Raw genomic sequence first — 24,565 nt, 5'->3', positions numbered from 1 at the left:
GAGATCTTGTTCTTTGGCGATATTTATATAGGGTTTAGTAAAATAAGAAATTTCAAGACATGGAATTATGTAGTAAGTAGGTAGTTTAAAGTTTGTAAAGTTTAAGCTTTGTTGAGTAATATTATATCTAGTAATGGGGAATGTTTAAGCACGTGAAAACCATGTTTATTACGCTGAAAATACCTTCACCTAAGACCAATCCCGAACTGAAAACAATCATTTTCGTTTTCGCATTTAAATCACCCCTGTGGTTTTTCAACCACAGATGTGAGGCCCAGCCACCAATGAATCTTGCTATGGTGAAACTGGGAGAATTGAATATACCAACGCCGACAGCTACGCCGGAGGGGATATACAATATCCATCCGTAGCCGTAATCTCTATAAGTATTTCTGATTAATGATAACACTGCAAATATGACTCCGAGGATCATGGAGCATTCTAGAGCCTTATCCGGGAGACCTTTACCAGTTACTAGTCTTGCGCAATCGATCCATACTACTGCCGTCGGTATCCTAAATTGTTCGCTCGGAATTGTATACACTTTATTGTAGCACAAGTACATGAAACTAGACAAAATAATGGACCAACAAGCCCCTATCAATTGAGCACAGAATTGAGCCCTGGGGGATGCGCCAAGAAGATGTCCTGTTTTCAAATCCTGCATCAAATCGCCCGCTTGTTGGGCGGATGCTTCCGCAATACCACCAGATACCACATTCATCAACACTGATCCAGGTCTATTCCTTGGAATAATGAAGGCAAAAATTAATTGAGAAATCTTACCAATCCCGCTCACGGGATTTAAATCAGTTTCTCCAAGTGCTCGAATACCGAGAATAGATAAAAACAATGCAAGTATCAAAGCAGTAATAATAGCATATAGAGGAATCACTTGTATTCCAAAAAGATATATTATGGAAACTATGCATATTATTGAAGAGACTAAACACCCACTGATGACAGTAGTATAGCGAACCAAATGCTTAGAATCAACTTCGATTTCGTTATCTCTACTCACTAATCTTACAGTATCTTGTCTTCCATCCACGTTGGTATTTCTTCTGCTGCTATTAATTGCACGTTCTTCTTCCAATAACATGGATTGAAATGTATCATCAATTATGTTGTTCAGTAGAGCGGCTTTGTCATCTATGAGAATGAATTTTACAATTGACTTCACCGTCACTACAATAAAAGCTACGACACTGTCAGCAACCATTATTGAAAGGGAAGACCAAAGAATCCATCCTTGAACTCCCTTTTCCCAGTCATGAACGTCAGCATCTGCTGGAACCCAACCCTTGAATTTGGCCAATGGAGCTAACGCTGCCCACCCTAGCAAACACCCGATGAGCATGTATGATACAGTTGGTAGACCCATTATTATCCCCTGACCTATATAAGCAGGAGAAGGTTGAAAATTCCACAGATAATTGCTCGAAAGGTTTTTCCCAAAAACTGGAATCGACCGTATCACTGGTATGAAATAGGACACCATTGTGTAAAGAGATGATACAAAAAATGTTTTGAACAAAATAATAATATTTGCTCTATAGTTCTCCGAACTGGAGGAAATAATGGAATTTCCATCTTGACTCGTTGTAGTATAGTCACCAATATTGCTATGAGAGGAGTTTATCAAGTAATCAGCTTCTTCTGGGTCTCTATTAGGTTGCAATACTTCAGGACATTCGTTTAATCTCCTCTTTCTCATCTCCAATAACTCCGACTTAGAAACCTCTTGTAAAATCTCCGTTCCATTAAGGACTGAAATTAAAGTGGCTGTAGCGCTGCCACTGGGGAAGGGAAGCTTTTCTCGAACAATCACTTGCTTCCTTAAAGGAACTGCAAAGAAAATGCCAAAAAATGCTAGGGCAGTAGACCATATTATTAATTCGCTGAATCTGAATGGCTGCCCTTGTTCCCTTAATCCACCACTTTCATCGTTAGTAAGGAACTTCTCGATGGCAGGTATGACGCCAACAAACCCAAAGGCTAATGGACCCGTTCCAACAGCTACAGCCATACTTTGAACGTATACATTTTCCACGTCACTGAATGGTCTGTCGTTCGGAAATACTAACGGCCATATATTTTTAAAGAAAGCACAGGCTAATAATGCAGATGGCAAAGACATCATGGAGACCCAGCCAGTTTGTAGGCCAAACTGAAAGTTTGACGTTAGCACCAATGAGCCTATAGCAATACCAGCTATGGTCGCTCGGAGTGTTATCTGTTTCAAAGCAGGTTTGTTATCCCATGGAACACGTTGTACCTCTTGACTTAAAGTAGATTGTGGCATTGCAGAATATTTGCTGTTGTTTCAACTCTCTAACGATTATTCTCTATAATATGACTCCTTTTCTTCCTATCTTATTGCGTAAATAAAAAAAAGATACTCTGAGATAGATCTCCCAAAAGAAATTCCTCAACAGTGTCGATTTCAGAGCTCTCCTGTAGCAGCTTTTGCCTTTTTCTTAAATAAAATAGTTAATTTTGATATCAACAGACTATATTAGAAAAAGCTTTGCATTATCCTCCTTCGTCCTTATATGCAGTCTTCCTTAACATCGCATCAATATTATTACTAATCGATTTTTCACTCCGCTTCATAATCAAACTTCCGTCCAGATACAACTAAAATGAGCAAGATGAAAAATAACGTTCAAATGAAGTACGCATGACTGATAATCACGCCTATATTAGTTGCATTTATATATTAGTATGTACACAAAATTACATCGGCTCGCTTTAGTCGCTACCCAGAAGGATGTATTTCAGGATATCGCTTAGGGTCAAGACACCGACTAACCGTCCGACATCATCTACAACAAAGAATCTATGTACCCTTGCTTTTCTGATGTTGTCCATAATAGTAGATAATTTATCATTCTTAGTGCACGTATAAACACCTTCGAAATCGTCACTTCTTCTCATGAGCGCTTCTCCTACGCTTAATGACAAGTCGTTGTAGATGCCCCCTTTTATCAAGCCCAGAACATCATATGCTTCATATACGTTAATTAAGTAGCCATTTTCGTCAATAATGGGGACAGAGGAAACACGACCTTGAGTAAGCATTTGAATGACGTCTATGACTGGGGTTGTCATTTGACAGCTTTTCATATTTTGTTGCGCAATAATATTTAAGTCCCCGATTGGGATCTTCAGAAAATGAGTTTCCCTGCAATTTAAAGCAACGAATTTCAAGATTCTATATTGTGTGAGAACACTAACCACAATCTCTCTATGAGTCTCTTCGTCTTGGTCAATCAGTGGTATCCTACCGCTTCTTGACTCCAACATCTTAAGACATGCCTCAAATAATGGTCTAGATGGATGAATGGAAGCTGTATCTAGTTGATCAACACCGAGAGCCCGCTCTATATCCTTTAATCCATCTAGTTGTAATTTGTCTACTAACTCGAATTTATCTGGATTGGAGAAATAGTACTGGATGACATTAATGAAATCTCTGGTGGTTAGTAGTCCCGCAAATCTGGAAGTCTTAGAATCCCACAATGGCGCAGAGACGATACTATTTTGCAAAAGCACATTCAATGATTTCTTCACTAGCAACGAGGTGTCTAAGACAATTAAACGGTAGGAAACAGGTAGCACATCATAAGATGTTTTTGAATTCAAAAACTTTCTTATCGACTCTACAGCTAGTTTTTGTTCAATGGAAACCTTTTCTTGGGAATCCTGCACAGGTTTCATTACGAATTTTCCTTTTTTGCTTGCTTCTAATGCTACCACAGTAGAAGGATTTTAGCTGGAGCTAAAGAATTGAGAAAAATTTCTAGTTTTCAATAAAACGAGCAGCCTGTGATATCCTCAAATATGCAGATTATATGAGAATTAGGCGTTGCCTGTTCAAGGTTTCTTTTAACGCTTACTTTGTTATTTGTTAAATTTCTCTCCCTCACCAAGTTTCGCTCTTGTGATGTATGGGTTCTTGAACATGTGATGGAATATATACTTTTATATTTGTAAGGCTTTGTACTGTGGTTCTTAAGCTTTTTGCACACATATATGTTTATACATTACGTATGTATGTTGGTTTCATTACATGCCTTATTTGGAACTTTCGTTCGTTTACATTTCATTACCTGATCAAAAACTGACTTGTGCTGGAAGGGCGTCTTGTATGGATTTCGTTCGAGTTTTTGGAACAGTTCTCTTTGTCATGTGTTCCACAACCTTCCTTGCCAATCATCCCTAGCATACCATCCATCAATTGTCCTTTTTCTCTAGGTTTTCCTGTACCTCTTGGATCAAATATTTTGTAAAATTTCAAGTTTTCATCACCTCCTACTGTAGCCAGCGTGGTTCCATCCGGGGATAATTGAGAACAGCATATTCTTGCTTCATGAGCATGGACAACTTCAGCAACCTTGAATTTTGTTTCGTAATTATAGACAGAGATGGCATTCTCTGGATTACCTCCTGTTGCAACGATTTCTTTATTCATCGTACCGCCACTTGTGGACATATAACTTTGGCCCCAATGTAAAGAGCTCACTTGGGATCCGGTATTGATTGAACCAACCCTTGCACCTGTGATACTATTCCAAAAATGAATGTGTTTATCTGTTTGACCACCTCCAGAGGCTAAGATATTGGGTGAGTAAGGACACCAGCTTAGAGCTTTCACAGCAGCACTATGCGTTTTCTTTGAGAACTGAGGTAGAGAAGTTCTAGTGTCCCAAATCATTACAGTGTTATCATTACCACCAGATGCAAGTTGTAATCCGTCACTTTTGTAGCTCAAACCACAAACTTCACCTGTGTGCTCTGCCCATGTAGACACAATGTGTTGTTTAACTCTGACATCATTAATTTGAATTTCTCCACTACGACTGCCCGTTGCGATTAAGGTATCTAACCAAGATAATGAGCCAATGCGTACTCCTAAGCCTGACCGCATAGTTCTAATCAATGACATGGTCTCCACGTCCCAAATTTCTGTGTTCCCATCCTCTTTACCGATTGAGATATGACAATCATCATCAGACCAAGTAACACTGCATATCGTGGTGTTTTCGAAGTCAGTTAACAATGAAACATCCCCGGAAGTGGCATTCCACAGATATAATGCAGTATCTAGTGCGATAGCTAAGACATTCTTTTTGGACCAACTTAGCAAGTTTAAATAGAAGTCATCTTGGAAACCAGGTGCATCAAGAATTCGTTCTGGATTTGTATTGATCTTCCTTAGTTTAATCAAATCAGGAATTTTTTGTTCCTGTTGGTAGCTATAATGTGTCCTTTTCTTCAATATGTAGCTTTTTTGTCTTGAGGAGGAGCATTTCGGTGGCTCAGGCATGTATTGTAATATTCTTCTGTTCATATCTAATCCACAAGCTTCAGCAACATTTTGTTTGAATACTATCTTAGTTTGCGCCCTTAAGTGCGAGATTGGGGACGCATTAGGAGGAGGTAATGCCTCGTGCAAAGTTTCAGGATCGACCTTATTTTGCGAAGCTCCCTGTAAAATGGGAATGTATCTGTCAGCCGCTACTGTAAATTGTTCATCTGGTTCTCTGGACGTGGTTGGTTGGGATAAAGATGATTGAGAAACAACATTGTCAGGTCCAATTGTTGGATATGAACGTGAGGAATATGCCGAAAAAGTTGGTTTGTCTTTCTTGGCTTCGAATTCATCTTTGAAAAAAGAAGAGTCTCGCCTAATTAAAGGTGGTGCACCAATTGTAATTTTAGGCCTTGTGTATATAGAATTGGCAGAGGATTGCAAACTGGTACTTTTGGTACTTCTGATGTTCAATGAATTCGATCTTTTCAAAGAATGTTTAGAAACCTTACCTTGCTTTCTAGACCAATCCGAAGATAGTATGTTCAGCTTTGTTGGGGATGCAATAGAAAGTACAGAGCGATTACCGCTGATTGCCGCGTTTCCCTTTTCTCTAGAGCTTTCTGGCATTCGTTCCTTTTTCAAAACTTGTTTCTGTTAAATTTGTGAAGTAAGTGAATGGATGATTTCTATATTTGACCTTTCTTTCTCAATTGAACACAAAAATCAAAGTTATAAAACAGGCTACTTCTGAGCTGAATGACTGACCTCTGTGTTCGTGTGAGTTAAACGATTGATAATTTATATTAGGAACAATCAATGTGACGACTTACTGTTTGTTGCAAAGGTAATCGCTATTGCATTAGAAGTTTTACTTGTTACATTTTCTCGATGCTCCTTCCAATTTTCTGAAACTAATCCTATTTACTTTTTACCCTTTTCGGCAATCATATTGCAAACGCAAAAATCGCATGTACTTAACATTTTTCATTTTCAAACAAGAGAACATAATGGAAATTGAGAAGAGAAGAAAAAAATGTCAGAACAACGGTATGTTTTTGTGGATACATGCTAGAATTGTATAGTACATATAGAAATTTTTAGTTTCTTTTAACGCCAAGTTTATCATATAAGCCTTCTATGAATTATTTTGAGAGAGGATTTCCTATGCTGCAGAAAGTCATCGAATTCGTCGTCGAGACGAATATCTGAAACATTCAGTGTTCTGAATTCAAGTTCAACTAATGTTTCTTCGCTCCGATTTCTGTTGATGCCTTGTTTCATGAGATGATATTCTGTATAAGCGTTGGAATTACTCATTACGCGTTTGAAAAATAATGCGGTATCTTCAATAAATTTATTTGCACTATTGACCAGTGTATTGACATCCCCACTACCTTCTGCCATTGATGATGCAATGGCTACATATCTGTGAAGGATCTCCAGCATGAAGTTATTTTGAGAGACCAAGTTTCCCAAAAACTTTTGGTAGTTTATGTTTTTGCAATTGAGAGCCAGATATGAATGATACAGACTAATGAGGCTCTTATAGACCTCACCGATGCTTTCAAATTTCACGTTAAAATCATTAACGAGTTCCGTTGGTATACGTTTCGATCCGTCCAAGGACAATAAAAAGTTGGTTTTTTGCCTTATGTAAATTAAAGGAAACAGAGCGGAATGTCCAACACCCAATGAAAATGGGTAGCTTTTCGCTTTTGAATCTTTATCGGATGATTCACTGCTTATTTTGTTTCCTTTGAAAACTCTTGTAAAATTTTGTGGTTCGTCTGGATACATGAAACATTCAATTTGAATATCCACGAATTCTAAAAGGCTCTTACAAACGAGGTTCTTTAATGTATTGACCATATAGGCTTTTCCTTGATCGCTTTCCAAATCTTTGATTGAAATCTGTTCCATGGCAAAATGATGCAATAAAATTCTTTACCTGCGTAATCCACAATATTTCTTATCCACTGATCTGAGATCACTGCTAGTATATCATATATTGATAATAGCCAAGAAAACCTTCCGCTCATAGCGAAGTTATATAGCACATCACTTTTCTTTTTTAGAATAAAGCTATATTGTAAAGTGGCATACATAGTTGGCGTACGGAAAATACGCGGGGCAATGGAAGAGTAGAAAGTGATGACAGAAAAAAGATGACTCATTGAATGTAAGAAAAGGACGTGAAGTCAAAGGTATATCTAAAAGAATATATAAGACGGAAGGCTTTACCGTCAAGGTATTCATTCAGTTAGTGTTCTATGAATCGATCGATTGCTGATGTATGCTTCTAGTTCCAAATACTATTCCTTGTGATAAATACTATTGTGTATCCACCTTTAACGAAGTTATTAATCACAGTCATAGGGAATGTACTAGAAGCTTGAATGGAATCAGTAACTCGACACAATACTGTAAAGATTTTTTTTTATTGCCGTTTATGTTGGCATCTCTTATTTTTTAGTTGCACTATCACGCTTGAATTACAGTCCTACTGAACTCGATGACAGATTGAATGTTACACCACTGACTTCAAATAATTATGTCATTTTTCAAGCACAATATATGACAATGTTGGAACGAATCGTTTATCATACATGATAGTAGTGACTATAGTGGTTGTAGTTAGTAATGAGATGGTGTATGGCATAGATGTTCCAAGATGGAGAAATATATACAACTGTGTAAGTAGTGGGTCCAGCTGATTATAGGTTTATTAATTGATTATTAACTTATATTACATGCATGTGGGATATAGGTTGCTACACTAATCTTATAACAAATTTTGAGACCTATTTGTTATTGTTATAAATAGGTAAGAAGAATATACCGTCAAGTATGTCTAACCAACATCTTTTTATACTCCTCTCTTGTATAATAAGGTTTGCATATATCCTTGGTCGATAGCACAGCCTAATCACTAATTGTTGTTGTAATATAAATCAACTATCATTTACTAACTAGTATTTACGTTACTAGTATATTATCATATACGGTGTTAGAAGATGACGCAAATGATGAGAAATAGTCATCTAAATTAGTGGAAGCTGAAACGCAAGGATTGATGATGTAATAGGATCAATGAATATCAACATATATGTTGATAATTAGTTGTTTAGTAAGTTGTAATAATTAAGAATAGTCGTTCCTTCTTAATCTATATAAGAGAGGTATATAAAACACACGCTGATTGGTTATATTAAACCAAAAGGTTCAGACATAAATCAGAGTGTTGATGATAAGAATTTAGTGATTACTGAGATAATAGTGGAGTTTGATGTAATTTTTGGGATTCCATTTTTTATAAGGCAATAATATTAAGTATGTAGATATACTAGAAGTTCTCCTCAGGGATTTAGGAATCCATAAAAGGGAATCTGCAATTCTACACAATTCTATAAACATTATTATCATCGTTTTATATGTTCTTATTCATTGATCCTATTACATTATCAATCCTTGCGTTTCAGCTTCCACTAGTTTAGATGACTATATCTCATCATTTGCGTCATCTTCTAACACCGTATATGATAATATACTAGTAATATGACTACTAGTTAGTAGATGATAGTTGATTTATATTACAACAATTACTCATCTTCTTATATAATAAGTTCTGATCAATTAATAGATCTTTATCTCATTACTGCAGTAAATTCTATTATTAGAATTTTTCTACTTCAATTTATACGAATAGGTGTATAGTAGTAATCACTTATTCCAACACTACTAATTATCAACAGAGAACTTCTAGTATGTTCTATGTACCACCAGATAATATCTCCTTTATCAACAATGGAATCTCAACAATTATCTCAAAATTCACCTGTATCTCAGTCCTTGTAATATTATGAACAGAAAACACTCTTTAGGGTGGACTACAGTGAACTTAATTTCTTCTTATTTCAAGATGAAGCGGTGGCTCAATGGTAGAGCTTTCGACTCCAATTAAATCTTGGAAATTCCACGGAATAAGATTGCAATCGAAGGGTTGCAGGTTCAATTCCTGTCCGTTTCATTTTTTTAATTTTTTTTTTTTTTTATTTATGTGAGGGCGATTAAATGAAAAGAACATTGCGCTACGACATGTGTCAGTAATATTTAGCAATCACTGGTTGCTCCCGCCGTTACCTATTATACATACCCCTTTATACCTAGAATATTGGAATAGAAAGTGCATTGATACAAATATATGTATGCCGGTTTCCATGCTTTGCTATATCGTCACATTGTATGATATCATTTGGACTTTATGTATACAGATGAACGCTTGTTAATATCTTACTATTACCATCCAATTACGGAGAGATTGATGAATTTGAGATGAGTGTTGGGATTACATTGTTTAATAAGGCAATATTATTAGGTGTATAGAAAATACACCAAAAGTTCTTCTTAGGGATATAGGAAGCCAATCATTGGAATCCGTAATTTCGACATGATTCTGTAATTACTTTATTGTCTTTTTATATGTTGTCGTTCATTATTCCATCACATTATCAATCCTTGCGTTTCAGCTTTCACTAATTTAGATGATTGTTTCTCATTATCTGTGTCATCTTCAAAAATGTACGTGATAATATACTAGTTTCGTGAGTAGACCCAATTAATTTTACTTAATCGACCTTAAAACTCGTTTAACATAATATTCCACTTTTGGACAATCGACTGCGGACTACTTTCTTCAAATCATGATCATCGTTCGTATTTTTTTTGAAATATACCACTATCTCAAGTACTCTGTTAACCTCATCATTTTCGTTAGACAGTAAACACTTACTAACACACGCAGCAAAATTATAATATTAACCACCGATAATGTTGCTTGTAAATCTTAATATCCAATTCTAATGGTGCTTATTCCTTTTGGGTGCAATGACTTTTTTGCGCAGTTTGTAAGGTACCATGGCACTATTCACTGCACAATATTTTACTGAGCCACAGAAAACATTATAAGGTTGTTGGCTTTTAAGCCAGCCGATATTTTAACAGCCCACTTGCTGGAAGGGAACCTGAAGTAGTTATATTGTCAGAATAAACGGAACCATAATATTCTAACAAGGACTAAATATCGCACTTTAGAACTTTGTGTAGAAAACTGCGGTAATTTAAAATGTAAAACGCTTTTCTTATTGAAAAACCGGTTTCAAACCTAGTGGTTCTTATAAATGTGTTCAGTTAGGTAAATAAATCAGGATATGCCACTCATATATAAAATCTTCTCAGAAGTGTTAGATGTATTCCAAATAAGACGTATAGATTAGATATACAATCGGTAAAATGGGTAACCTGGTTCTAGAATAATGGTCGAGATCTCACTGACACTAGAAAATGACTTTACACAAGTGAGCTACAATTAAAAAACGATCTAGTTGAAGCCTGAGTTACAATTGAAAATACAAAAAAAAAAGCTTTCTGTCGGCATCAAACTTCGTAGTACCTTAAAAAATTTGCCGTTATTCTTAAGTAATCGACATTAATAAGAGAGCAAAAGCTCTTAAAAAAACCTGAATTATTTTAGAGGGATCAAAGAAAGTGGAAGATAGAAGGAGGTATCCAATTAACATGAGTCAAAAAGAATTTATTTTGAGCAAACAACTACCATTTAAGAAAGAACAAGGGATTTTAGCAACCAACACGTAGGAAGTACCCTTTCAAACCAAATTAGGGCTACACTTGAGACAAAAGGATGCGAATCTTACTTACTCTCTTATTTTTTTTTTTGATTTTTGTTTTTCATCCTCACTTCTAAATATTCAGAATACAATCATGGGGACTAAAGGTAAATAGAAAAAACAAAACTAAACAATGGAAGATATGAATGCATATATACAGATACTGAAGAAAATACCTTAAACTTTATAGGCAAAGATCTCTTTGAAAAGTTTGGCACAATGAACAGAAGCACCCATTCTTGCACACAAAAGGAAAATGCCGCTAAATTTTCTATGTAATGAGTAAGTCTCCTCTGGCGGTGGACACAACCTCTCATCCAACATTAGTCCAATATTGCCTCTAATTCTGTCTGAAACAGTTTGATCCTTGAAATCAAATGGTTTATCGATATCACCCCTAAAAGGTTCACCCAATGTAAGCACACTATCGACATGAGCGTCTTTCATGGATTGCGACTCTAAGCCAGTCAAGTAGCCCAATTGCACAGACATCTCGTATGCGCCTTTACGATCTTTTAAAGTGGCGTATGTTAAAAGTTTCCTATACCGCAAAATAAAATCATCTGCAAAAGGTCTGGATGCTCCAAAATCTAATAGTTCAATTTTGTTTGTTTTGCCGTTATACAAAAAATTAGCCCAATTAGGATCTGTTTGCATGTATTTGAATGTGGCAATTTCCTCCAAACATAGTCTCATGATATTTTCTGATATAAAATTTTTGGTTTCTTGTGATGCATTGGGCAACTTCATTATTTCAATTCCCTCCATATGTGTCATGGTTATAATATTACTAGTTGTGTACTCGGAAAACACATGAGGAACCTCAAAAACTGGGTCATCCTTCAGTAATGTCTCAAATTTTTGAAGTGCCCTAGCTTCCCTATTGTAATCACATTCCCATTTTAACTCGGTTCTTGCATTGGCAATTGTCTTCTCTAAAAATAAACCCTTCGGTAATAAACTTGAGGCTGTAAGTAACATTAGTAAACTATTCAAATCCGAATCAATAGATTCTTTAACACCAGGATATTGAATCTTGACCACTACCCTTTGACCATCAAGTAGTTCTGCCGCATGCACCTGCCCAATGCTAGCCGCTGCCATTGGCACTTTATCAAATCTGGAAAATTTGGCATTCCAATCAGCGCCCAATTCCCTGGCCATAACCCTTTCTAATTGTCTTTGGGGCATATGATTTGCACTGTTCTGCACTCGTGACAAAATTTCGTATAACTCCTTTGGAAGTACTTTCTCATCCTGAAAAGATAATATTTGCCCTATTTTTAAAGCCACACCCCTCATTTTGGAGAATTTATTCGTTATTTTGTCAATATTTGAATCAGACAAGATCAACGACTTCCAAGTGGGAGAATTTCCTTTGGCAACTTCCGATATACCTTTTGCGGCGGCATTCATCCCAACCCCTGCTGCTAATGAACCATAATGGAATAATCTCGATATTCGTGAAGTTGGTACACTGGAACTTTTTAATGCATTCTTTTTTTCTTGCCCATGTTTCTCATCCAAATTGTCCTTACTCTCTTTGGCAGATTTTGTCGTATATTTCTTGCTCACCGATATCGAAGGGACAGGCAAAACCCTTAAGTTCTGCGTTATCCTCAAGGTACGAGACGACAAACACAACCTCCTGAAATTACTCAAATTTACTATATTTGTAGCCATATTGGACGTTATCTTGAGTGATCACTTTCCCGTAATTATTACAAGGATAGTGTATTAAATACGCCACTCAAAAGGCTCTGACTGCCTACAGTTCATGTTAAAAGTGCAGTATCAAGTAAAGAGTAACAGAACATCAACAATTATATTTACCCGGATTAATGTTTTAATGACAACAATGTCAGTAACTGATACATTTCGTCACTCATCAAACTAAGAGCATATGATCTTTACTTACCCAGTCCTCATTGCTCACCTCTAAAAATAGTAGCAGGCCAATTCATATCAGGTTGCCTCTTATTATTTTAGTAAAGCTAATTCAGGTTCCTTGTCCATTTTTCTTGATTTTTTTTTCGGTGCTTCTGAAAAATTTTCAAATGCGAGATGAGATGAAAAGAAACGCATTCAACCGTAATATTTAGTTACATTTACATGGAAGCGACTTAATATAGATAGTGTTACTCGTAAGGGTGTGTACTAAGACTAAAACTGCAAGAACAAAAATGGGTTCCAAGAGAAGATTCTCGTCAGAGCACCCTGATCCAGTTGAAACTTCTATTCCTGAGCAGGCCGCTGAGATTGCCGAAGAATTATCAAAACAGCATCCTCTTCCATCCGAAGAACCGCTAGTACATCATGACTCTGGTGAATTCAAGGGCGTGCAACGTCACCGTACTACAGCAGAGCAAGCGCAAAAGCTTGAAGATGGAAAGGTAAATCCATTTACCGGAAGAGAGTTCACACCAAAATATGTCGATATCCTGAAAATTAGAAGAGAATTGCCGGTACATGCCCAGAGAGATGAATTTCTGAAGCTTTATCAAAACAATCAAATCATGGTTTTTGTTGGTGAAACTGGTTCTGGTAAGACGACACAAATTCCTCAATTTGTGTTGTTCGATGAGATGCCACACTTAGAGAACACTCAGGTGGCATGTACTCAACCTCGTCGTGTCGCCGCGATGTCTGTTGCGCAAAGAGTTGCTGAAGAAATGGATGTTAAATTGGGTGAAGAGGTCGGTTACTCTATCAGGTTCGAGAACAAAACTTCAAATAAGACGATTTTGAAGTATATGACTGATGGTATGTTGTTGAGGGAGGCAATGGATGATCATGATTTGTCGCGTTATTCTTGTATCATTTTAGATGAAGCACATGAACGTACTCTAGCTACCGATATTTTGATGGGTCTTTTGAAGCAAGTGATCAAGAGAAGACCTGACTTGAAGATCATTATCATGTCCGCTACTCTTGACGCGGAAAAGTTTCAACGCTACTTTAATGACGCCCCGCTACTTGCAGTTCCAGGTAGAACATATCCAGTTGAGTTATATTATACGCCAGAATTCCAAAGAGACTATTTAGACTCTGCCATTCGCACTGTTTTACAAATCCATGCTACGGAAGAAGCTGGTGATATTTTGTTATTTTTGACTGGTGAAGATGAAATCGAGGACGCTGTGAGAAAGATTTCTTTAGAAGGTGATCAATTGGTTAGAGAGGAGGGATGCGGACCACTGTCTGTATACCCATTATATGGTTCATTACCACCGCATCAACAGCAAAGAATCTTCGAACCTGCTCCAGAGTCACATAATGGTAGGCCAGGCAGGAAAATCGTCATTTCCACCAACATAGCCGAAACATCGTTAACAATTGATGGTATTGTGTATGTCGTTGATCCTGGATTCTCAAAGCAGAAGGTTTACAACCCTAGAATTAGAGTTGAATCTTTACTAGTTTCCCCCATCTCCAAAGCTTCTGCGCAACAAAGAGCTGGTCGTGCTGGTCGTACAAGACCAGGTAAGTGTTTCAGATTATACACTGAAGAGGCATTCCAAAAGGAGCTGATAGAACAAAGTTATCCAGAAATTTTACGTTCTAATTTATCTTCCACTGTTCTAGAACTAAAAAAATTAGGCATTGATGACTTGGTTCATTTCGACTTTATGGATCCACCTGCTCCAGAAACAATGATGAGAGCTCTTGAGGAGCTGAATTATCTAGCATGTTTAGATGACGAGGGTAACCTGACACCTTTGGGTAGACTGGCATCCCAGTTCCCCTTGGATCCTATGTTAGCTGTGATGCTAATTGGGTCTTCTGAATTTCAATGTTCCCAAGAAATATTAACTATAGTGGCCATGTTATCAGTCCCAAATGTATTTATTCGCCCAACAAAGGACAAAAAACGTGCAGACGATGCCAAAAATATATTTGCTCATCCAGATGGTGACCATATCACCTTACTAAACGTATATCATGGCTTCAAATCAGATGAAGCTTATGAACATGGCATCCATAAATGGTGTCGTGACCACTACCTAAATTACAGATCACTTTCCGCTGCTGATAACATCCGTTCTCAATTGGAAAGATTAATGAACCGTTACAATCTGGAGTTAAACACTACAGACTACGAAAGTGCTAAATACTTCGATAACATTAGAAAGGCCCTTGCCTCCGGGTTCTTTATGCAGGTAGCAAAGAAAAGATCTGGTGCTAAAGGATACATCACAGTGAAGGATAACCAAGATGTTCTAATCCACCCTAGTACAGTTCTTGGCCATGACGCAGAATGGGTCATTTATAATGAATTTGTCCTCACATCAAAGAATTATATAAGAACTGTTACCTCGGTTAGGCCTGAATGGCTAATTGAAATAGCGCCTGCATACTACGACTTGGACAATTTTCAAAAAGGTGACGTCAAATTGTCGTTAGAAAGAATCAAGGAAAAAATTGATAGATTAAATGAGTTAAAGAAAGATAAAACTAAGAAGAAGAGTAAGCACTCGAAAAAATAGACATTTGTATCAAAAATAATAGATAAACATATACATCCTGAAAACTGTTTCATAAAGAAGAACTTAAAAAAAAAAGAGCAATCATAACATAACTCTATATGTTTAAAGATACATTAAGCATTAAATCAACAAACATCTTTGCTTCCTTTGATAGGTAATCCAATCTGTGTAGATCACATCTTATTCTCTTCGAGGTGATTCTTAGAGGGATTAGTGAAGAATGGACCGTGGTGTGAGGAAGTTCCCTTAAAAATGGCGAAGATTACCGTAATAGTAAATATACTCCTTATAGCATCCTACAAAAAACTTTAACGGTACTCAAAACCAACATCTTACTCTGAAAGTGTGGGATTAATCACTCACTTCCAGCAAAAACGCTAGCTCCCGATCAAAGTAGGTTTCCGGTGTGAACTGCATATATCTGTATATCAAGGAAACTTATTTTCCATTGACAAAGTGTAGGTAAGGAAGGAAAAAGGTAACTTTTCGAGCACCAACTATGTTTTATCTAAGTGACATTGAAGAACGAGCCTCGGCGGGAATTGCACCAAGATATAATTTCTGCGAAGTTTTGTTGTTCTCTAATACTCAGGAAAACCTTGTAACCGTCGTCGGAGAATTACATATGCTGACCGATCGTGTCGTTCGCTACAAGATTGAGCCAGAATCAAGGGAAATTATTACCACAACACTACCATCTTTGTTAGCGGTTTTGCTAGAGAAAAGAAATGAGGCAAGACGCTTGTACAGGGATGTACTTTCAATGAAAATGTCAGAACTGAATTGGGATATCGACGATTTATTCACGCAGTTACAGGAGGAGTTAACAAGAACTGACGATACCCTTTCCATGTACCCTAGGAGAAGGTCCTTTCACTAGGGTTGCTTCAATGCAATCTTATACATAACACCTAATATGAAGAGACCATTCATATTCAATTTTATATGCATATAATTTTCTTCGTATATCGTTACACGGTAGAGGAAGCGGGGAATTACTCGTACTCGCCTCATTGGTGGCAAAAATAGATGTACAAAATTTCAAACAGTTTTCTTCCAAATCTTTGCATGAAAGTTGGTTCTTTCATTAATATCATGATTCTCTGCAACTATACAGGAAACTGAAGTACAGGACATGTCCCAAGAACAATATACAGAAAACCTGAAGGTTATTGTGGCCGAAAAACTGGCTGGCATACCAAACTTTAACGAAGATATCAAGTACGTTGCGGAGTACATTGTCTTGTTAATTGTCAATGGTGGTACTATTGAATCTGTTGTCAATGAATTAGCTACTCTGTTCGACAGTGTTTCGAGGGATACGCTAGCAAACGTTGTTCAAACAGCCTTTTTTGCTCTAGAAGCTCTACAACAAGGAGAAAGTGCTGAAAATATTGTATCCAAGATCAGAATGATGAATGCCCAGAGTTTGGGGCAATCGGACATTGCGAAACAGCACCAAGAGGAGCAACAGCAACAGCAACAGCAACAGCAACAGCAAGAAGCCCAAGCCCAAGCTCAAGCCCAAGCCCAAGCCCAAGCTCAAGCTCAAGTTCAACAACCACTAACTCAACCTCTGGCACCGAACACAATGCAGGTAGATCCTCATACAGCTTCTGCCCCTATATCGGCTTTCTCTGGTGTCGTAAACGCCGCTGCCCCCCCTCAATTTGCACCTATTGACAACAGCCAGAGGTTCACTCAACGTGGCGGAGGCGCTATTGGAAAGAACCGTAGAGGTGGTCGTGGTGGGAACCGTGGAGGACGCAATGGTAACTCTACCCGGTTCAACCCACTAGCCAAAGCACTAGGTATGGCTGGTGAAAGTAATACGAGCTTTGTTCCAACCAAGAAAGAAGGGCGTTGTAGGTTGTTCCCTCACTGTCCTCTAGGTAGATCATGTCCACATGCCCACCCAACTAAAGTGTGTAATGAATATCCGAACTGTCCAAAGCCTCCAGGGACTTGTGAATTTTTACATCCAAATGAAGATGAAGAATTGATGAAGGAAATGGAAAGAACTCGTGAAGAATTCCAGAAAAGAAAAGCCGATTTATTGGCTGCAAGAAGGAAGCCGGTTCAAACCGGTATTGTTTTGTGTAAATTTGGTGCTCTATGTTCTAACCCATCATGTCCATTTGGTCATCCTACGCCAGCTAATGAAGATGCAAAAGTCATTGATTTAATGTGGTGTGATAGAAACTTAACCTGTGATAATCCTGAATGTAGAAAGGCACACTCTTCTTTATCTAAGATCAAGGAAGTAAAGCCGATAAGTCAAAAGAAAGCAGTTCCTCCTCCGGTCGAAAAATCTCTGGAACAATGTAAGTTTGGTACACATTGTACTAACAAACGTTGTAAATATAGGCATGCTCGTTCTCACATTATGTGTCGTGAAGGAGCAAACTGTACTAGAATCGATTGTTTGTTTGGTCATCCAATCAATGAAGATTGCAGATTTGGTGTAGATTGTAAAAACCTCTATTGTCTATTTAGACATCCTCCAGGAAGAGTGCTTCCGGAAAAGAAAACTGCTGAGCCAAATTCTAACGGTCCTACCAACGAAAGACCATTTGCGCTGCCAGAAAATGCAAACATTGAAAATGCCCCTTCACAAGTCAGTTTTCCCCATCAGGAGCAAGATACGGAAATGAATTGAACACGCTCAGAATTGCATCCTGTAGTTGATTCTAGGCATGTCTTTTCGAAAGGGAACACATTCAAAGCTTTTTGAGTGACATATCATTTGCTGTCCCTTTATTGTATTTGTAATTCAACATATTTAGATTTAAAAGAAAAAAGAAAAAAAAAAAAACTAAAAAAAAAACTCCCAGACTGTCCCTGTGTTGGGCAGTGCTTTAGCGTAGATGAACATATCAGCATTAATCATTTGCATAAGTGATTGTTTCCTACTTGTTTTTTGTAGAAATCGAATCTTTGGTTGTGATCTCATCTTGCCTGTCTTGCTGAATGAATAATTCTGTCATTGTACCGTACCCAGAAATGTTCTTTGATCGTAGGAATCAGAGGCTTGAAAACCAATTACGTCATAATCAAAATAAACGTCAAAAGGATTTGGCTTTATGTTTGACAAGATCCATTTTAAATAAGAAAAATGTAAATCGCGTAATTAGAATGAGAATAAAGGATTATAATAGGTATACAAAATTATTTAATGGTTGATTAAATGGCACTATTTTATAATTTGTAAATAAGCTTAGAATCTCTTCTTTTGGACAGAAGCTTCATCGGAGTAAATGTCCAATGGAGAAACTGGCAATGGTTGTTCGGCCCACAAGTTTGGAGTCAAGAAACCGTAAGTGTTACCAATAGCAACGAAAGCAGCTTTCAAGGTGTTTTCTAGAGTTCTAGTCTTACCGTTAGATTGGGTGTAGACATCTTCAACACCAGCCAATTGCAACAACTTCTTAACAGCTGGAGAAGCAACGATACCAGAACCTCTTGGGGCTGGGATCAATCTAACAGTGACGGAACCACACTTACCGGTGGTCTTGGTAGCCAAAGAATGTGGTTGACCCAAGTTAGTACCCCAGTAACCTCTTCTAATTGGGATGACGGACAACTTGGCAATAATGATACCGGCTCTAATGGCACCAGCAACTTCCTTAGCAGTCTTGATACCCAAACCAACATGTCCGTTAGAGTCACCAACAACGACAACAGCCTTGAATCTGGTTCTTTGACCGGCTCTGGTTTGCTTTTGAACTGGCTTGATGTTCATGACTTCGTCTTGCAAGCCTGGCAACAAAGTGTCAATGATTTGGAATTCCTTGACTGGCAAAGAGTGCAAGAAGATTTCTTCAATGGTGGTGATCTTACCAGCCTTAACTAATCTACCTAGCTTAGTAACTGGAACCCATCCCTTTTCTTCGGTGTTTCTTGGTCCTCTTCTGTTTGGACGACCTCTGTTACGGCCACCGAAACCACCTCTCTTTTGTTGTTGAGCTTCTGGAGCAGACATTACTTAATTAGTTTGAACTGTATTGGTTGTTGTTATAGTCGGAATGGAACACGGAAAGTTGATGTAGGTAACTTTCAATCGACAATATATAATGAACACGGTATCTTTGGGATAGAAAAGAATTGCAACAGTAAGGAAGAAAGTTTGCAAACGAAAAGAGAGATGGTCTGAAAAAAAACTTAGAAGTTCTTAGTTACCTACAGAGGAGAATATGTGAAAAACTAGCAAACCAGTTCTAACGAATACTGCGTGGACTACTGAGGCAAGAATATTAGGCATACCATATCGTTAATGATGACTATTCTTTTGCCACAGATGTGCGTCCTGTTTTAAGTCAAAAATAATAAAAACTCTAGCAGAAAACAGAGAAGACAACAAAAAGTGTATGGGTGTAAATATACATCCAGACATGTTTAAAAACAGTCCTCCAAAATCGAAAAATTTCGTGTTCACCGTAAAAGCTATAAAAGAAATGAGGAAGCTTTAGGCAAATAGAATGATACGAAAGTGAGAACTGCATTGACATTGAAAGGTAGTATACTTTCATAGCCAAGCTGTCTACCATAAATAATATTACACAGTGAAAAATATCTTACCCCTTAAATTTTTACCAGTAATTTCAGACTCATAGTTAGGACGTCACGGAATGCTGGAAAAGAACGTCTTGCGACAATGAAAGTAACGGTATTATTGGGTAGTAAATTTCTTAAAGAGGGTATATTCTGATGAATGTATTCTTCATGCGTCTTGGCTCTAACTCTTGATCCCTTTTTATTGAGCAGTGATGCTGTTCAACCTTTAAGAACAGAAATAAAGGACAAAAAATCGCGGTAAGAAACAAAGCTACCAGCAAATACGAAGCAAATTATAGGTATACCACACCACAAACATAGAAGTTTAACACATATGAATCTCAATGAAAACTACCTAGATACTGGGGTACCGAAGAGTCAATTAAAGCATAGTAGAAGTGGAAATCTCGAATGTATTCCTATCGTGGCTTCAACGTCAGAACCAACCACATCGGTTAATCTGGATGAAACATTTTTCAAAAAGGCACCTCTAGCAGTACCAATATCAGATAACCGTTCTATTAGTAAATCTGCTTCTATTAATTCTCTGAATACAACATATTTGGCATCCCGAGGATCCCCTCTGCAGGCAAAGAAATCGCAGACTAAAACTGGCGTATTGTCAACAGATCTGGCAACGAGCAATAATGATATAATGCAAGCGTCAATCATTCCGAAAAAGCATTCCGATCTTTATGCGGATTGGGGAAATGATATCAGAAGTCGCTTGGCGGAAAGCATATACTCTATGGAAACCTCAGTGAGAGGATCGGAGATAAAAAGACGACCTTATGTTAGCAATGAGATTCCCAACGTATTTAAGTTCTCAAAACTGAACATTAATAGTGAACCAAGTGGAAACCAGGTTTCTTGTGATAAAAATTTCTTAATATTTACGTCAGCGGGTAAACCAATCTACTCAATGCATGGAAAAGACGAGCAGATTATGTCATATACCGGACTGGTTAATACTGTAATAAGTTACTTCCAGGTCAATGGTCCATCAGAACTGAAAACCATATCCACTTTAACCTCTGGTAAAAGGCTCACTTTTTTGGATAAGTCTCCCATACTACTAATGGCCCAATCCGAAAGAGGAGAGTCTTCAAACGAATTGTTGAACCAACTGGATTTCCTATATTCATATATCCTTTCGTCATTAAGTGAGCGTCAATTGCTTAGATTATTCTCCAAAAGAGAAAATTTCGATTTAAGAAATTATTTAGAAACGACGGATTTTGAGAATTTAAATGAAATATGTTCACTAATCTGCAATAGAATGTTCCCTGATTTACTATTAAACTCTTTACAATGCCTACCATTTCGTCACTCTTCAAGATTAAAATTGCAGAACGTAATTTTACAGCAATTAGAGAAGAGGCAAGATATTCCCAGGGGAACCTTATTATATGGCTTAATAATTGCCCCTCAAAATAGATTGTGTTGCGTTCTTCGACCCAGGGGTCATACTTTACACACTACCGATTTACACCTTTTGTTTTGTCTGATATCTCACCAATTTCAGAATTTAGACGAAACTCAAGAACTGTGGGTACCTATATGTTTCCCTAAATTTAATTCAAGTGGTTTTCTTTATTGTTATATCAAGTTTTTACCAAATGATACTCAGAGCAATGAAAAATCGGCACTGGTACTAATTAGTGCAGAAAAGGATGCTTTTTTTTCATTAAAATCGTTTAGTGACGAGTTAATTATCAAACTCGAAAACGAAGGGCTATTGAAGAAAATAAATGCTTCAAAGGGATTTAAGCTAAGCGACATACCAGCACCTATGGTCCATCATTTTATTTACAAATCGAAACAAAACGTCCAATATGTTATGCCGCACTTCGAAGTCAATAGTAAAATTTCCCTGGAGTCATCCCAAAGGCTGGAATATGAACTTAAATTAAAGACATACTACCAACAATTACACAGCACGGTGGTAAGAGATAATGGTAACATATTGAGCAGGTCAATATTAAATTTCGTTAAATGGAGTTCCAAAGACAGCAAAGACCAGACAGTGGACGAAACAAGGTTAAATTTTTCCGAATTGGATGAGTACATCATTGGAAATTCATCGTTTGAACAAGAGTCGGTTAATATGTTAGGGATGGCATGGGTGACGCCCAAATTTGAGTTGTACTTGATTGGAAATAACGGCGTTGTTGATAAAAAGGTTTTATTCAAGAGCGCAAGAAAAGTGGCTACCTGGTGTCAGAAACACGAGTCGAGACTATTTATAAGTGATGGGGCAGTCTTTTGAGCTTATAACATGGATAGGTTTTAATTTTATCCCCTTTAATCTGTAAATGTAACTATTAGAGTACATATATACATAAGTACTTTTAGCTTTCTTCCTTTTCGTATGGGTTGAATATGAAAAGAATAAATAAAGGAAGGAAGAAGGTGTTGAACAGTTTGTTTTAAAGTACATTTAAAAAACTTTGTTGAAAGCATCAGAAGAAATGAAAGAATTTTGTTCTGAAAATAGGAGTGTTAACCAAACACATGTTGAAATGCTAGTTAAAAAGAATAGAAAAAACAATAGAGAAGGAAAGGAGTAAAAAACGGTAAGAATAAAAAACCCGTAATACTAGTAAATAAAAAAAATGCAATGTAATGTTGAATGTAATGCAAAGGAGTGAGGGAGGCGGGGACTGATAATTCTGTTAAAGAATCGTCCTTGTTGTCAGTTTAATTATAGACTTAACAGGATGGAGTGGATTTGATCTTCTGGGGAGATGTAATCATTGTCGACAATATTGACCAAACAATAATCGTCAATCAAAGACTGGATGAATTGAGAACTGTGCGGTTTATCATACTTGTCCATGTTTAGTTTCCATTCGTCCAAAATATGATAGAACTCCTCCTTCCATGCTAGGAAGGAGATTTTCTCGACAATAGTAGGTTGAAGGATTTCTCTGCCGGGGAAAATCCCCCATGTGACGGCATTGGACTTAGAGTTATCTGGATGGTTGCTTAGCAGGTCTCCTTGAGAGTCGATTGCGAAGTAGGTCAAAAATTCATTGTTTTTCAAGATATCAATCAATTTCGACAACTTATTCTTGGGCAACATAAATTCTAAGTACTGCTTTTGGTAGACGTAACCATCTTTAGGCCCCCATCCATGGACTTTGTCGTTGGACCTGATACCGTTGACTTGAGGCTGGGAATTTATGGTGATAATTGAGTGTTGGTTCAACTCAATCAAGTGTGCTTTAATTGGGTTGATTTCGTCGTTGATCGGGACATCACTCCAGGGTAAACATTTCAGGTTCCCATTCAAGTAATTGATAACCAAATAGGCAATGTCATTGATGGAAGTAGGACTGGACCATAGTTCCAGACATTTGTTAGCAGATTGTCTGATCAAGTCTGAACCGCACAAATCCAAGTCACCAAACGCGGGGGAAGAAGAATCACCAAATCTACCGTTGGGGAATTCGTCCATGGCCCATTGAGAGGTTCTCGCAACATAGGAGTAAGGTCTCCTCTTCCAGAAGATAGGCCTGACCTCTTCGTTCTTACGCTTTGGATTCAAGGACTTTCTCCAAGGTAACACGGCCAGTGGATGTGCGTTGAACTCAGATTCCGTGGGTAGAATGTTCAATCTTTCCAAAATCATGAGCGGAGCCTTCTCCAAGTTCATGGTATAGATGTGTAAGTGGGAGATGTAACCACTATCGAGCAGTTTCTGACACATTTGCACGATCAGATTAGTTCCGATGTCACGCACCAACTCGTCGTCATCCTTGATGGGTTCCAGCTGAGACAAAAACTGCTCTGGGATGGAGATTTGGCCCCACTGAGCCCTTCTCAAGAAGGCCCCGTAAGTGGTAATGGGCATGATACCGGGGATAATCGGAACATCCATACCCGCAGCCCTGACTTGCGAACACCAATTAATAAAGTTGTCCACATCATAGAACATCTGCGTGATGATGAAGTCGCCGCCGGCGTCGATCTTCTGCTTCAAATACTCGAGATCAAGCTTGGCATCCTTAGTGGGCAATTCCGGATGGCATTCCGGGTAGCCCGCAACGCCGATAGCAAAATGGTCACCGTACTTGGACTTAATGTACTTGATCAGGTCCTTAGCATACTGAAAACCGCCTTCAACGGGTGTCCAGTTTTCGGCATCCCTGGGAGGATCACCTCTTAGCGCTAGAATGTTCTGGCACCCAGAGTGGTATGCGTTCTCTAAGGCATCGTCAATCATCGATATGGGCATATTGGTGCAGGTCAGGTGCATGCAGGTTTCTAAACCAAGCACAGACTGCGCAGTAGCAACTAGATCCGTCGAAAGATGTGACAAACGGCCACCACCTGCATTCCACGTGATGTCAATGAACTGAGGCAAAGATGCCTCGTACATCCGATCCATTCGGTCGTAGAGATTCTGCACACCTTGCGTAGTCTTAGGGACAAAGTACTCGAACGAGTACGTGGGCTTGCTCGAGCTTTGTCTATGCTGTTCTAACTTTTCCGTAATTTTCATGTCGAGATCTGGT

At 37.9% G+C, this 24,565-nt stretch overlaps 11 protein-coding genes and 1 non-coding gene across 12 annotated transcripts; 5 read left to right on the top strand and 7 right to left on the bottom strand.

The window, feature by feature from the left end:
- Nucleotides 1-127: 127 nt before the first annotated feature.
- SMKI07G1390 (uncharacterized protein) lies at nt 128-2,305 on the bottom strand (the record flags this gene model as incomplete). The annotated part of the gene is made up of 1 exon (XM_056222608.1): nt 128-2,305. One exon carries the CDS (start codon nt 2,303-2,305, stop codon nt 128-130), a length of 2,178 nt encoding a protein of 725 aa, XP_056082282.1.
- Nucleotides 2,306-2,754: 449 nt separating this feature from the next.
- On the bottom strand, nt 2,755-3,723 carry SNF4 (AMP-activated serine/threonine-protein kinase regulatory subunit SNF4; the record flags this gene model as incomplete). The annotated part of the gene is made up of 1 exon (XM_056222607.1): nt 2,755-3,723. The coding sequence occupies one exon, from the start codon at nt 3,721-3,723 to the stop codon at nt 2,755-2,757; it is 969 nt and encodes a 322-aa protein (XP_056082281.1).
- Nucleotides 3,724-4,111: 388 nt separating this feature from the next.
- Nucleotides 4,112-5,947, bottom strand: CDC20 (ubiquitin-protein transferase activating protein CDC20; the record flags this gene model as incomplete). Its single annotated transcript, XM_056222606.1, has 1 exon — nt 4,112-5,947. One exon carries the CDS (start codon nt 5,945-5,947, stop codon nt 4,112-4,114), a length of 1,836 nt encoding a protein of 611 aa, XP_056082280.1.
- A 495-nt stretch (nt 5,948-6,442) lies between these two features.
- On the bottom strand, nt 6,443-7,240 carry ARO5 (Aro5p; the record flags this gene model as incomplete). Its single annotated transcript, XM_056222605.1, has 1 exon — nt 6,443-7,240. The coding sequence occupies one exon, from the start codon at nt 7,238-7,240 to the stop codon at nt 6,443-6,445; it is 798 nt and encodes a 265-aa protein (XP_056082279.1).
- Nucleotides 7,241-9,241: 2,001 nt separating this feature from the next.
- On the top strand, nt 9,242-9,347 carry Smki_7.trna7W. Its single transcript has 2 exons — nt 9,242-9,277; nt 9,312-9,347. It is a non-coding gene; the product is annotated as a tRNA-Trp (tRNA).
- Nucleotides 9,348-11,181: 1,834 nt separating this feature from the next.
- Nucleotides 11,182-12,687, bottom strand: COQ8 (protein kinase COQ8; the record flags this gene model as incomplete). The annotated part of the gene is made up of 1 exon (XM_056222604.1): nt 11,182-12,687. One exon carries the CDS (start codon nt 12,685-12,687, stop codon nt 11,182-11,184), a length of 1,506 nt encoding a protein of 501 aa, XP_056082278.1.
- A 500-nt stretch (nt 12,688-13,187) lies between these two features.
- Nucleotides 13,188-15,491, top strand: PRP43 (DEAH-box ATP-dependent RNA helicase PRP43; the record flags this gene model as incomplete). Its single annotated transcript, XM_056222603.1, has 1 exon — nt 13,188-15,491. One exon carries the CDS (start codon nt 13,188-13,190, stop codon nt 15,489-15,491), a length of 2,304 nt encoding a protein of 767 aa, XP_056082277.1.
- A 499-nt stretch (nt 15,492-15,990) lies between these two features.
- On the top strand, nt 15,991-16,371 carry GPG1 (Gpg1p; the record flags this gene model as incomplete). Its single annotated transcript, XM_056222602.1, has 1 exon — nt 15,991-16,371. The coding sequence occupies one exon, from the start codon at nt 15,991-15,993 to the stop codon at nt 16,369-16,371; it is 381 nt and encodes a 126-aa protein (XP_056082276.1).
- Nucleotides 16,372-16,626: 255 nt separating this feature from the next.
- NAB2 (mRNA-binding protein NAB2) lies at nt 16,627-18,150 on the top strand (the record flags this gene model as incomplete). The annotated part of the gene is made up of 1 exon (XM_056222601.1): nt 16,627-18,150. The coding sequence occupies one exon, from the start codon at nt 16,627-16,629 to the stop codon at nt 18,148-18,150; it is 1,524 nt and encodes a 507-aa protein (XP_056082275.1).
- A 558-nt stretch (nt 18,151-18,708) lies between these two features.
- RPS2 (40S ribosomal protein uS5) lies at nt 18,709-19,473 on the bottom strand (the record flags this gene model as incomplete). Its single annotated transcript, XM_056222600.1, has 1 exon — nt 18,709-19,473. One exon carries the CDS (start codon nt 19,471-19,473, stop codon nt 18,709-18,711), a length of 765 nt encoding a protein of 254 aa, XP_056082274.1.
- A 906-nt stretch (nt 19,474-20,379) lies between these two features.
- MON1 (guanine nucleotide exchange factor MON1) lies at nt 20,380-22,314 on the top strand (the record flags this gene model as incomplete). The annotated part of the gene is made up of 1 exon (XM_056222599.1): nt 20,380-22,314. One exon carries the CDS (start codon nt 20,380-20,382, stop codon nt 22,312-22,314), a length of 1,935 nt encoding a protein of 644 aa, XP_056082273.1.
- A 435-nt stretch (nt 22,315-22,749) lies between these two features.
- MET13 (methylenetetrahydrofolate reductase (NAD(P)H) MET13) lies at nt 22,750-24,552 on the bottom strand (the record flags this gene model as incomplete). The annotated part of the gene is made up of 1 exon (XM_056222597.1): nt 22,750-24,552. The coding sequence occupies one exon, from the start codon at nt 24,550-24,552 to the stop codon at nt 22,750-22,752; it is 1,803 nt and encodes a 600-aa protein (XP_056082272.1).
- Nucleotides 24,553-24,565: the final 13 nt, after the last annotated feature.

This window comes from Saccharomyces mikatae, assembly GCF_947241705.1.
Source record: "Saccharomyces mikatae IFO 1815 strain IFO1815 genome assembly, chromosome: 7".
Taxonomy (NCBI): Eukaryota; Fungi; Ascomycota; class Saccharomycetes; order Saccharomycetales; family Saccharomycetaceae; genus Saccharomyces; species Saccharomyces mikatae.
The sequence above is the reverse complement of the archived record's forward strand: the minus strand, read 5'-3'. Positions and strand labels throughout refer to the sequence as shown.